Source organism: Plectropomus leopardus, chromosome 12 (genome assembly GCF_026936395.1).
Source record: "Plectropomus leopardus strain MGB_pleo_1.0 chromosome 12, ASM2693639v1, whole genome shotgun sequence".
NCBI classification, from domain to species: Eukaryota; Metazoa; Chordata; class Actinopteri; order Perciformes; family Serranidae; genus Plectropomus; species Plectropomus leopardus.
In genome coordinates, this window is record NC_142187.1 from 27,241,121 (window position 1) to 27,255,831 (window position 14,711).

General features: G+C 37.5%; 2 protein-coding genes across 2 annotated transcripts; both read left to right on the forward strand.

Annotated features, from left to right (window-relative positions):
• The first annotated feature begins 269 nt into the window (after positions 1-269).
• On the forward strand, positions 270-4,696 carry LOC121951612 (chemokine XC receptor 1-like). The gene is made up of 2 exons (XM_042497998.2): positions 270-401; positions 2,191-4,696. The coding sequence occupies exon 2, from the start codon at positions 2,193-2,195 to the stop codon at positions 3,267-3,269; it is 1,077 nt and encodes a 358-aa protein (XP_042353932.2). The 5' UTR covers positions 270-401; positions 2,191-2,192; the 3' UTR covers positions 3,270-4,696.
• Positions 4,697-4,836: 140 nt separating this feature from the next.
• LOC121951921 (chemokine XC receptor 1-like) lies at positions 4,837-6,922 on the forward strand. Its single transcript, XM_042498415.2, has 2 exons — positions 4,837-4,924; positions 5,592-6,922. The coding sequence occupies exons 1-2, from the start codon at positions 4,849-4,851 to the stop codon at positions 6,626-6,628; spliced, it is 1,113 nt and encodes a 370-aa protein (XP_042354349.2). The 5' UTR covers positions 4,837-4,848; the 3' UTR covers positions 6,629-6,922.
• Positions 6,923-14,711: the final 7,789 nt, after the last annotated feature.

Consider the following 14,711-nt stretch of genomic DNA (forward strand, 5'->3'; position numbering starts at 1 on the left):
TCTCCAGCCAGCCAAACCAGAGCTGATCAAAAAAAAAAAAAAAAAAACCTGCCTTTGCTAATGACAATAGCAAAAGAACCCAAAAAGTAAAGCAAGAGAGAAATAATAATAATAATTTTTCTGAACTGTTTTTCTTGTTCCAAAACACTTGCCACAGAAGTGTAATGGCCACCAAAAAAAGGTATTAACAATTTAGGTTAAACGGAACATATGTTGTCACATGTGTGATTGAAACTAAGTTGCCTGCATACGTCATTTGTGCTGGAGATCTGAAAAATATCACTGATTTCTGTTCACCTTTCGTGGTCATTACAGGACGTTACAAGGTCGTTACAAGGAGCAATTCCAGTTCCAGTGATATTTGCATTGAGAACTCTGGTGTGTGAACAGCGTCTGTGCAGGTACAGTATATGTTTACATATGATCTGTTAAAGTGGGGATTTGTAAGGGCTAAAGAAGCTGAAGTTAAAAATTGCAATGTTTTGTATTTTGTAAAAGTTTTTTTTTATTGAAGTATTTGTCTTTTTTTCCAATGCATCCAGCCAGTGTAATAAAAAAGATAGAAATTAGAGAATTTATGTTGTGTCTCCTTATTTTAACAATGTAGCTTTGAAACAGGGAAAGAAACACTTGAATGCTCAGTTCAACCAATTTTTTAAAGATCATTTTTTTTATTAGATAGGACAGGAGATTGCTAGTGTGAAGGGGGGAGAGAAGGGGGAAGACATGCAGCAAAGGGCTGCAAGCCAGAATCGAACATGCGGCCGCTGCGGCAAAGACACAACCTTTTTTTATGGGGCACCTGCTTTATCCACTGAGCCGCCTTAAACCCCCAGTTAAATCAATTTAAAAAAGTTTATGACCTTCTCACTTTCCTATAGTGGTAGACATGCGGATAGTATTGGTCTTGCAGTTGAATTGTTTAAAATTCCTCAAAAGTCCTTTGAGCGGCTGCTTACCTCGAGCATTTGAATCTTAATTTTATGCCAAGGTCAAAACAATTTAGTTATTTCAGTGGGCCTCAAGGAGGCAAGGGGCCCCTGCATTGAACAATTACAACAATAATTAAGTCAAAATAAATTATAGAGTAATATAAACATATTTATAAAAAGGAAGTGTGAATAGAGACATTTTTAACATTGCTTCTACAGTGAAGTGAAAGGGTGTGAAGCCACAAATTGACAAGTTAAATATCATTTTTGCAGTTTCTGAGTGCAGACAGATGCCTCTCAGCTTAAAAAAAAAGTTGCTCTGATAGTACATTTCAAGATTTCTGTGTCTGAGTGTCATCTGAGTGGTCTCATTAGAAGCAGTTTCACCCACTCAGTCCGACCACATGACTCACACTAGCTGAAGAAATAAACCTGAGAGATCAATATTTCAAAGTCCAATCAAATAAAATCAAAATGCTATGTGGCATATTGCCACTAGAAGTAAATGAGAAAATATGCTTTTTGAATCAAGTGACCCTATGAGATATTCTATAAAATAACCATGTTTAAAACAAAATGTAGTTAGGTTTCAAGAGAATGATAATGTATTTTTATCATAGTATTACCTGATAAGCTTTGAGAGAAATCTATTACTTATTTTTTTTATAATGTTATCATCACTTTTCCATTATAAATTTTTCTTATCCTAACTCGTCAAATACCAGTGCCTCCTCAGTTGAATTTAACCTCTAAATATGATGCACTAGGTATCCCCCCTGCAGCTATTGCTGGTGTTCTAGGGCAGCATGTCAATTTACGCTTACATGTTGACAAAAAAAGTTACGTTTTTGCTCATTACATGCATTCAGTCTTTTTCAAAATACACCTGCAACATGTATAAAACTCTTTGTTTTTACTTGTATTTCTTTGTGCAACAAAATCGGGTGTTGAGGTTTTACAAAAAAAACACCATGGCTTGGTTTAATATTCACATGTGAAGTGAAGAGCAGGCTCCCAGATGAAAGTCCCAGTTTATTGGACCCATCTACCTCCCCTCCCTACAGGGACTCTACAGCTCTTTATGTTGTCTTTACAAACTACTGCTGAATATCATATTGCTGCAAAAGTTCTCTCTTTGGGCTGATGCTAAAATAACTTACAAAGTGAGTGAGAATGGGTTGCTCATGAAGTCTGTGTAATTTGATTTACGCCTCTAACAAAGCATTTTTCAAATTAAGGCTCTCTGTTCTTGCTGTAGGGATGATGGAACCGACTGGCTCACCCTTTGACATCACCACAGAAGAACTTTACGACTATGCTTTGGACTTAAACTATACGTATGACTACGAAGATGAAATGTGCAACAAAACAAACATCAGGCACTTTGGGGCAATCTTCACTTCAGTGTTTTTCTCCATTGTGGTCATCCTCAGTCTCTTTGGCAACATCCTGGTCATTGTGATTCTGGCCAAGTATGAAAATATCAAATCCCTTAGCAATGCTTTCATCCTGAATCTGGCTATATCAGATCTCCTCTTCACCACTGGTCTGCCCTTCTGGGCCTACTACCACGTGCATGGATGGACTTTAGGCGAAGCTGCATGCAAAATAGTCAACTTTGTCTTCTACGTTGGCTTCTACAGCAGTGGCATCCTCCTCATCTTGATGACTGCTCACCGTTATGTTGCTGTCATGAATCCTCTGTCTGACATTGTGTCCACCACAGGTTCCTACAGTGTCATAGTGTGTGTGATCCTTTGGGCAGTGAGCATATTGGTCGCCAGTCCAGCCTTCATCTTCACCAAAAAGGACCAGGAGTACTGTGGATATGCAAGTTCTTACTGGAGCTTATGGGGAATCTACCAGCAAAACATCCTCTTCTTAGTGAGTTCATTAGTATTTATTTTTTGCTATTCTCAGATCATGTGCCGATTGCTGCGTCCTACCACCCAAAGACGAAGGAGCAAAACTTTAAAATTAATTTTTACCCTCATGGTTGTTTTCTTTGTTGGCTGGGCACCTTACAACGTAGTGATATTTCTGAAGTCAATGTATTTGTGGGCCAAACCAGTTGCTGACTCAAAGACGGTGGCTAGACTCTGTGATGCATCAGAGCCATTGGATTACGCCGTGTACATTGGCCAACTTTTTGCCTTTTCACACTGCTGCCTTAATCCCGTGTTTTATGTATTTGTGGGGGTCAAATTCAAAAACCACTTGAAGAAAATGCTTAAGAGCTGGTGTAGTAGCAGCAGCAATACAAACAGCAGCATCCGCAGTAGACATAGCCGACTCACAATCACATCAATAACAAGTGGTGAAGATTTCTCGATGTAGTTGAATTGAGGCGTTTTCGGGACCAATGAGTTCTGGAGGGACTCCTAGAGAGGGCCTGCCCACTGGGAAGCTCCTCCTGAGAAGGGATTTAAGGACTGTTTGAATTTGCACCGCTAATAGAAACACTGAAATGATGGAATGAAAGTTGGTCAGTGGTTTTGTATAGCAGTGTCAAGTCATAATCAACCACATCGCAAATACAATCAGTAAAGACTGAACTTCACTGCCTGCCCTAATTTTCTGTGTTTTCTTGCTTTTTTGCATTTTGAGCTGTTGTCTGTGTTTTCTATTGTCTCTTGTTTACAAGGCAAATGAGGTTTTTTTTTAAAAATGGTGTTATGGAGACCAAAACCCAACAAAGTAAAGTTCTAATATTGTAAGACATTTAATGTATCATCCACTCGATTTTCATTTCAACCAAATTATAACACCTGACCAAAGTAAAAATCCAACATCTTTCTGACATTGGGTTGACATCCAGTGCAAGCTGAGTTGCATTACTCATGGATCCTCATGTGCTGGGAGAGTAACTACTCTAAGATAAGAGCCATAAGAAGTCCATTAAAACAGCCTTTAAAGATCTATAACAGTTTGTTTTGCGGTGTGTACACAATAAACAGGGGGATTCTTAGAACTAGAGTCCTAGAACTATAAAGTAATTGTCTTTGGTCCCAAATTGCCTTTGAAGAGCTAAAGAATGCCAAAAACTGCAGTTCTTCACCTGAGGCTGGCTCCGGAAGTGAGTCCATCCCAATACACCCACATGTTAATATGCCCACCAGGCTATCAGCCGATAGTGTCCCCAGGTTCTCAGTCAGATCCACTCTCCTCCCTAGCACCAGCCTCTCAATCAAATATGGTCAAACTCAGCTCCAAAACATCAAGATGGTGACAGGCATAATGCCAAACCCGAGGCTTCAAAAAAAGGAGTCTACAAACCAGTGGATGATGTAGCGGTAGCCACATCCATTATTGTTACAGTCTATGTTTTTCACACAGGAAACAAATGCTGGGTTAAGGTCCTGTTTGTGTATGCTGGAGCTGGTGAAAGGCTTGTATGTTGGTTAGAGAAGTCAAGAACCACTGACCAGGTTGCTTTATTTGATGCCCTCAGAATGAGAACAGGCTGGTTAGTATGTATAAGATTTTAAATGCATGTTGATAATTTGATTATACATTGTGTTAGAGATTATTTGTGGTTCACTTTGATTAACTGCATTTTATTTGATGTTTTCACATCAATTATTTAGATCAATCATTGTAAATTTTAACCTTTAACATTTTTTCAGGAATGATTCAATCAAGATGATTTTTTTTTTCTTTTTGAACAAAGGTTTTTTTTGCTTTTAATCATGTTATATTGTTTATTTTTTCCATATGATTGTATCATTATTCTATGCTTTACAATAAAATGAAGATGAATTAAGCTCTGGAGTGTCTCTGTTTTAAATAAACATCACTGTTGTTTCTAGGTAATTTTATCAAAGCAGTTCTAGTTGTTACGGGAATTCAAACTTTATGCTTAGAGTGAAATACTGTTGCAGCATCTTTGACTGAGTATGAAACAAAAAGAGGAACTATGAATTTGCCTTTCTATACCATCCATTTTTCTCAGCAGTGCAATTCAGCACAAGACGTGACAGAGGCCGTTCAGGGTAAGTTGCATTAGATAAACTGCAATTGCTCCTCATAATTTAGGACGACCTGCTCAGTTTTTTATCCATATAATTTTTTTTTCTTATTACAAATACAAAATGTTTGTAAACATCTGTTAGTCTTTAAAAAATACTTCACTCACCAAATGATAATTTTTATATCAGTTACTCACCCCATGTTACTTTAAATTCATGTATTTTCTTGCATGGCTTCACGGTGAATGAAGAATCCAAAAAAGATCATTCTTAATGAATTGCTAAACGCATGCATTTTGCTAAAACTTTACCAATTAATGCACATTCAAGTTTCATACCTGGGCAGCTGCATGTGCTTGAACACAGCAAGTCAAGCCCACATGTACACTTCTCCTCTATGCCAAAAGTGTTTTAATTTGTTAGGCTTTAGCTAAAGTCTATTGTGTTTGAGAAATACCAAGCATATGACTGGGTAGATGATAGTTGGATTATACTGCACACATTGTGTGAGAGTTTGGAGATAGATGTTTTAATGATGTTTTTCTGTTGTTAAACATAGCTTTCTTTTATTCAGATTCACCAAGAATTTTCTCTGTTTTTGGGTGATTGAGGCATGCAAGAAAAAAAAGTCTTCTGAACTGTGGGTTTAATTACATTTTGCCAATTTTAGTTTTGTGCTCATGTTTCCCAGAAAAACCTACAATGGCGTCAACACTGAGTGATGGAGGTGTGAGCATCAGTAGTGATGATAAGGAGCTTCTTTGTGAGGAGACGTTTAGCTTCGACACCATCAGTGGTGTCATCTTCATTTTTATCTTTGTCCTCAGTATCACAGGCAACTGTCTTCTTTTATGTGTTCTTGCCATCTACGAGAACCTTAAAAATGTCACAAATCTGTTTGTCCTGAACCTGGCCTGCTCCGATTTGCTCTTCACTGTCACACTTCCATTCTGGGCCGTCCTTAAACTGCACCACTGGATCTTCGGGGAGTTTGCCTGCAAACTTTTGACTGCGCTATACATCATCGGTTTATACAGTAGCATCGTTCTACTAACTGCCATGACTGTAGATCGTTTCGTAACAGTTGTGCTGCATAACTGGCCAAGCAACCGTTTAAGGAGGCAGAGATGTGCAATCGTTGCCTGTGCAGTGGCCTGGATCATCGGTATTGCTGCATCTGTGAGTGACGCTATCAAAGTAAAGGTGGTAAACTACTGGGATGGTCTTTACTATTGTGAGGATACTTCTGAGGGCTATGATGTCAATCTGGGATATTATCTCCAAGTGTCCCTGCTCTTCTTCCTCCCATTTGCCATCATTGTTTTGTGCTACTCTGCCATCCTCAAGACAGTTTTGCAGGCTTCAAACAGAAGAAGGTACAAGACTGTAGTGGTGGTGTTGTGTATTGTTGCAGCCTTCTTCATTTGCTGGGGACCATTCAATATTTTGCTTTTCATAGAGCCTTTTTATGAACCAAAAAGCTGTGAAGCAAAAAAACAACTGAACATTGCCTTTGATATTTGTAAAATACTTGCTTTTTCTCACTGCTGTATGAACCCTCTGCTGTACATGCTCTCACAAAAGCTGCGACGGCATCTTTTGGATCTTTTATGTTGCATGAAGGCCAGGGTGAGGTACAGGGCGAGTGGCATTACCAAGAGCACTTCTGTTATTCAGAATGTAGCTTTTGTTGCACAAAACTCTGCCATTATGTTGGAACTAAACTAAACTAAAGTAGGTGTGGAAATTAAACACCTATAAATGCTTTTAAATTATATATTTTGTATTTATTGAATTCTACCAATGTTTTGCATGTTTCATTAAAATGTGATGGAGGTCTATTTTAAGTAAGTCTTCAATAAATGTGCCAAGTAAATGATAAATATGTGTTTAAAAATATACACACACATATAAGCGTGTATAATATGTGTGAATTCTTTCACTGCTGCACTTCCTCAGCCTTTGTGAGTGGACACAGCTGTCTCTGCAATGCATTTGAATAAATTTAAGATGGAATCTTGATTGGTTGTTTTCACTTCTGTTTCCAAACAAATGTGGTGACATGGCGTGATAACTTTTCACTGAAAGTCCCAAAGAAAGTGGAACTGTCTGGCAGTATATCATCTGACTATACAAGACACAAATAATACAATTACTCTGAAGAACTGCAAACAGCACACATAGTGCGCACCCAAGGTAACGTTTCTTTGGCATATCGTCTCTTTAGATTAGGTCAGGGCATATTCATTAATGTTTTTATTTATTTAAGAAAATGATTGATGTAACAATAATTGTGTTGGACACCTTGATGATATGGAATGAAAATGATTGAAATGCACAAAATGGAATGAAGCTTGAGAATATTGATTCCGATTTTGAGAATATGGATTAAAACACAAAGTGTAAAAAACTTTAGACTATTAAATGAAACCTTTTACATAAAATTGTACATCCTGAATAGAAAAATGTTGTACAGTATCTTCTCTTGTTATCTTAGTTTTTATTGTCAAACACCAAATAGATATGTTATCCAAATTGACAAAGAACATTTTGTCCTGTATTTAATTTGCTGATACCAGTCCAAAATTGCAGCAGAAGCAGAGACATGATATTCCACTTCCTCAAACACATTAGGGCTTGGATGTCTTCTTTTTTTTTAAGTTAAACATTGCCTTAGTTTTGTTTACCAAAACCATTATATATTACATTGTTTCATTCAATATTCTCAAGTTTCAGTGAATATCACACCTTTTATTTTGTATCCTCAGTTCCGCATTCAACTTTTCCATGAACAGTGTCTTTAATGGCACAACATTTACAGGATATTTAATATAAATCCCCACAGACATCCATCTGAAAATGCCCTTCTTTACAGCAGAAATAAACATGTTAACAACCTGATACAAAAAAAAAAATGGTTTTGCTCTCTATGGGTAGTTTCACCCTTGTAAAACTTGTTGGGGTGAATTTCTTTTATAATTCAAACATTTTCCTTTTATGAAGTTATGTATATTTAATGCTAAGGCAGCTTGAATGACAGGCTGTGTGTGAGGCCACAATGCAGAAAAAAAATCAGATCCACAGCTTGCTCCTCCAAAGCTTTAGCCTGTTGCTTGAATGAAGTCACTTCTGCCTGCAAAAAACCTAGATAGTGACAGCTGAAATGCCTAACTCAAGCAACTGGAGGATTCAAAACAGCAGTCCAAAAAACAAGTGACCATGTCACGATAGTTACATCCATTACTGATTGATGGGTCAAGCCTGTCGAAAGCAAACTTAACAGAAACTGATGTCTCTATTTCTGATTCTACAGCATTGTATTGAACATGACATCCTCATTTTTTTTACCAGAGCGACAGCAACCCCCTTTACAAGACCTCAACAGGTAAACAATGGCCCTTGACATCGACTACAACGACAGTTTCTACTATCAATATATGGATGATTATGAGAACGCCGTAGTCTTCTCAGAGACAAGGTCAACTATTCATCTTTTCTACCCTGTGTGCTGGATTCTCATTCTCTGCATTGGCATACCTGGGAACTGCTTCCTCCTGTGGGTTCTTCTGAGGGAACGAGCTTGGAGGACCGCATCCGACATCTTACTTCTACAACTCCCAATTTCTAACCTTTGCTTCACTGTGCGCCTGCCTTTTGAGGCCTACCTAAGCTTACACCATGGCGGTAGCGTTGGGAACTGGGGCTGTGTAGTCATGACGGTGGCCTTTTTCTTGGGGTTGAACAGCTGCGTGTTGATCCTCACCACCATGACATTGTATCGCTATGCTGCTGTGGTCCATGGTTCGTATCTGTCTGCACAGTCACCCAAAAAATCAAGTGTTGTCATGAGTTGCATGATATGGCTGGGATGTGCTGCTATAAACATTAGGACAATAGTCAGTCGTATGGTCAGAGAAGACAGATTTGGTGATTTTTTTTGTTTACATGCTCCACCATCACATAGTATGCTGTTATATTATGACATTGTGCAGATTGTCTCTTTCTTCATCATACCATTCATTGTCATTTCATGTTGCTATATCCACATGTGGATCACACAGTGCAGGACAAACAGACAGCACCAGTCCTCAGGATTGATTTCAGGGATGATTGTCATAATTTTCATTTGTTTGGCACCATACAATATCAGAAAATTTACCGTGGTCTTGATGATGTTTGGTGTTCTGAAAATTGCAGATGAATGGAGAGAGGAATTGCACCATGCAGAGTTAATAGTTTTCACACTTCTTTTCCTACACTGCTGCTTGAACCCACTGTTCTACATATTTGGAGCGCAAAGGTTTAGGAAGCATCTCAGCATGCCATATAACACTTCATCCCAGAGAGGAGATCGGGGTCAGAACCTCAGTTCAATGGCAGTCATCCCTCCACACGACACCTCTGTGTGACCACCATCCATTTACACTTGTCTGAATGCATTTTAAGATGAGAACATTTTAGTTTACCATATTAGCTTTAACCTTATGTTACAGACCAAATCACAATGTTTATATCTAATAACTTCTGGATAGACAACCACCACGTTATATACGTATAATCATACGACAATGAGCAAACTCTGGATCAACTGATTGACTTTAAGACAACATCAGCATCAAATCAACATCAGTTCAAGTGGATGCTATATTTAGAATATTTTCGCGGCTTTACCTTGCCAAAAGACAGCCCTTACCGATAGGGATTTGGAGTCGTTATATCAAAAACACCAGCACCCACTGAGAAAAAGTTATTTTACTCCACAATACAGTGGGGTCTGTATCAATCCTTGTGCTGCCAAGGTGTACAGATTTATGTTGTTTATCATGACCAGTTTGTCCTAATGCATCACTTGACCACCATAGCAGGCACAGATTATATAGCATGATCCACACAAGATTGAGTCTCTGTCCAAAAAATTTAACCTGGCGTGACGTCAACTAGGGATGTACGATATTGGATATTTTGCCAATATCCAATATGCCGATGTATTTCATTTCATTTCATTTATTTTATTTTTAAAGACAGCACACATTATTCAACATTTCTGTAAATGTGCCAGTGTTAGCCATTTGGCTAATTTTCAACTGCAGTCCTTTGGCAAGATGTTTTAAAACCTGCGAATGAAAACAACTCAATTGGCCGATAACCAAGAGGGTCCAAGGACAGAGAGATGTGGTATGTTGTAAAGCCCTCTTAGGCTAATTATGATTTGCGTTATTGGATTGTATAGATCAAACTGAAATTGAAACCAAATGAAATTACTATTTGTTCAGCCCTTTGGGGCATGCTTTGTTATTGGGCTACAATGAACATTGACTTAATTATTCTGTAAAGCACTTAGAGTTGCCTTTGGGCATGAAATGTGCCACATAAATAAATTTGCCATGCCTTTGCCTTATATAGCATTATATGGTATGTGGTATTACAAAAGAGATATCCGTAAAACTGTTGACAGGACATCTCAAACTGCAAGGTTAATTATGACTGTGTCTATGATGAAACTTTGATTAATGAAGGTTTAATATTTGTAAAAACTCATGCCAATAAAAACAATATAAAAAGTAATGTAATCACAATGTAAAGTCTATGAGCTGAGCAGAATCTACACATGCTGTAGAAGTAAACCTGGAAGCTGGAAACTTTTCTGTCTTCTGTTATCCAGTTATTGTTATAAGGTAACGTTATTTCAGGTGGGCTAACGCTGGCTGTGGTTGCTGTGTTTAAACTTCCCCAAATCTATTAAAAAGCAGGATAAAGACACTAACAGTAACTTGAACTCTGACAGTGTCTAGGACCAGCATCCTTTTTTAAATTTCCTTTTTTTCATTACTTAAGCTGTAAACCCACACACTAATGTATCTTATGATGCTAACTCTTGATCTTAGAAGTAGCCTAAAACTGGGTAGATTTCTACTGTAGGTAGTTAGCCTGACATGCTAATAATTCTGACTTTCGTTAGAGCAGACAAACTAACCGATTAATCCATCCTTACACCTTTTTTAATGTGTCTTTGCTTTTGTAAAGTCAAAAACATGGAAAATATCCAAAAAGATACTTAAAGATACACTTTTCCATATTCCAAGCTACAGTTGATGGGTTGGGAGAGGAATTTAGCAAACTGTCAGTTGCATCAGAATAACAGTAACAGATAGCCGATTGAAACAAGAAAACTGATGAATCATGCGTGGGTGTGATCAACTCTTGCATATATTACAGATAAACAAAAGAAAGAGAGATAAACAAACTGGAACATAGTAAATGACAATGCAGGAAGCAACAAAGCTGATATTTGGAGGTTACTGGAGAAGTACTTGCGTGATTGCAATACTGACTTTTAAGAAAGAGGAAGTGAAGTGGCTCTATACAATCAAAAACAGGTGGAGACTTTAAAAAATAAGCCTTCAGGAAAACTTAAACCAAAGTTACTGCCTTTTAAATGATGAACAGAAAACAACAGCCTCACTTTGATGTTTTACTGCATTGGACAAATCAACCCACAAGATGGCAACAGAAATGAATGGAAATGAGGATCATATCTTTTGGTCAATTTTTAAAAGGAGAAATGTATCATAATCTAGTTAAAAATAATCGATAGAAATTGCTAAGCATTAATTTAGATCTAATATTTGATGTTAATGTGATGAAAGTTGATGGCCTACACAGTGAAGAACAGGATAGACAATTTCCATAGAATTGACTGATATTGTGTCTTAACTCCATGTCCTAACCTTCAACCAGATACCACATGGCATGACTAAAAAAAGACTTTCATGGACTCACCATATCATTGTTATTTAAAAAAAAATCTTAAGCAAGTTGCTGCAATATCATAATAACAAGTTTGACAAATGATTAATCCACTGTTGGTTTATCCTCAAAAAGCAAGGCTTACCTTTCTGCCTTCCCCATGTTCCCTGCTAGAGGAAGTGACATCACTGTCTGCAGGTCACATGATTTTTATGTGAAGGCTTTGTGGATTTTTATGCTGTTTTATAACAAAGGTATCAAAGTTGACCAGAGCACAGATACTGAAAACAGATATGCATGCAATTTATTTTATATCTGTCAATAGATTAAGCACAAAACCACCCATTAAGCTGGCAACTATTAACCTCCTTGAATATACAAAGTTACTGCAAATAAAGCCATTCTGAATCTGGTGGATTTATTCCCTCTTTGTCTTTTTCTTCTTCTTTTTACACATCAGCATGTCCAATATGTTTGGGAAATATTCCCCTCTAGAGCGACCTTGTCTATATGACACAGAATAAACAAATTAGCTCCCAGCAGCAGGATCAATAAAATAACAGACTGCATATCTGTGATTAAAATCACAGCCAGTCAAGTATGTCCAACTCAACCGTCCATGCACTTTTGGTTACTTTGCTTTAAGATTACATCTGCCAGAAATTCCAACAGTAAAGTCATTTAGCTGTATTATTTGGGTAATTAAAATATTTCATAAACCTTTTTTCCCCTTGTCTGTGGTCCAAATCTTTTAACTCTATTATATATAATGTGTTTCTCCAGAGCCCTGTCAGTGTACTTGAACATGGTTGAGTAGCGGCCCTGATGGCTCCACAGGGGGTCCAGATAAGAGTGTACAGGGACAGCTCAGTGGGCCACTGTAACAGCACTCATATCTGTCTCTGGGGGTAGATTAAGCTTAATTAACTAAACCATCCAGCACGCTTGGATGAATGGATACAAGTCAAGGGCAGAGCAGTCACGGGTGTGCTCACACATTCTCTGGCAGGCACTGCGAGAGAATTTTGTGCTGAATATTATCAATGTGTGTGTGTTCGTATGAGTTTGCGGGTGTGTGATAGTAGCAATAAATACTGTAGCTACAATAAAGTTGTGTGTACAAGGCAGCAGTAATACTGACCTGTATTCTGTTGTAATGTGTCAAAATACCAGTGACCTCTAGAAGCTGCATTGCACCCAAAGGTTGCAGTTTGGGGGATTTTGCATATGTTTTTTCATGTTTCAGCAATTTATGAGGGTTCATAAACAGATTCTGAACTTAACAGCATTTTTGAAAGGGAAGTGATCAAACAAACTTCTGTTGGATCCCACCGTACCTTGCAGCTGGTGGAAAAAGGACCCAAAATCTGTTTTTTAGAATTTTCATTTTGAACATGCAAAGATAACAATATGTAAGAAGTTTCTCATCAGAATTAATAACATCAAAAACCACAGAGAAAATACAACAATAGAGAAGAAAACACGCCCGACGGAGCTCAAACCAAAAAAAAAAAAAAAAAAAAAATCTAAGGCATCCCATTTCATATCTTCAAGTCAGTACAATCTCTTTTCCCGGATCATTTTCTTAGCAAATGATGTTGTTGTTCCATCCTGTTTTTAGCCACAAGCCAAACAGCTGTTGTTGTTTTCTTATGTAGTCTCTGCTACTAGCCCTCCCTGGCCCTAACGTTCACTCCCTGCTCTTCGTTTCTCCAGGGCAACTCGCACTCCTTTCTCACATCGATATCTCCCCTTTAATTCCAGTTATCTGTAACGATAATTACTCCAACCATATGTGAATTTAATTGATGCCTTGCAAACGCAGTACATGTGTGTGTACTTTGTGCATATTGCTAATAAAGTCTTATTGCCTGTTAATCTGGACTGTCAGGGAAATGCGTGCGAATCGATTAAGTGTGTCAGCCTTATCATTACAAACAACTGTTTTAGTGAACAAATATAGATGACTTAATCCTCGAATGACACACACTGGCATGTATGACATTTCGCTAATGCACCTCATCCTGATTGAATTTGTCATGGGAATAATATGTTTTAAAAAGGGATTAGATACCGTGTTTAACATGCACCTGAACAAACACGTCTTGAATTTGCTCAAACATGAATCCAGGAACATGTTTTTGAATCCAATGTGCATTTGAAAGATGATAGATAAAAAATAACCTCTCATGTTGCATTTGGCCTTTATTTTTGCCTCTGCAGTACTGAATTTCTCCACTAGAGGGGACATGGGTATTGATATAATGCTGAGTTTCCTTATTACTGGGTCACGTTATTGATTTCAATCTACAGCCACAAAGAATGAGATAGAGATCTCTTACAGACTTAAAAAAATGTTAATTGTTCACCACAAAGTATAAATGCAGCCTTTCTCTGCATACATATCCCAAACTACAATATCTCTATATTTTAGGGTCATCCTCTTCTACAGACCCATTGTTGTCAGATAGAAAAACACAGTGATTAACTACCATGGAGACTTAATTAACAAAATAAACATCTGGATATTCAGACTAGGCCTACTGCAAAGGTTCAGCTGCCTCTTGTAAGACTGGCCATTTGATGTATCAAACAGTGCGTCCTGTTTCTTGCTAAATTTTTCCCATCTGGCTTATTCTGTAACATCTTTTTTTTTTTTAAAGCAGCTTCTCTCACTTTGAAAATCCACCTTTAATGTTGCTCATTTACAAGTTTTTCATGTATCTATTGTTTTCTGTTACTTTGCAGCAATGTGGTCAATGACGGGATAGGGATGAGGACAAGGCCCTTGCGACAACATAACATTACATAATATTACAACATGGCAAATATGACATGGGAAAATACCTGACATTTATGTGAACAAAGGGTCTCCAATAAGAAGAAACAGTTGTAATCCCAAGACATTTTATTTCATTTTGTTATGTTTAATACTACATCTGATGTTCTTCAAAGAATAACATAACATGTGGCCAAACTGAGAGATTTGTAAATTAAATGATTTTTTAGAGGCATAACAAAAAAATGTTTTTAGAAATATGATTTTAGACATTAACAATTAGGA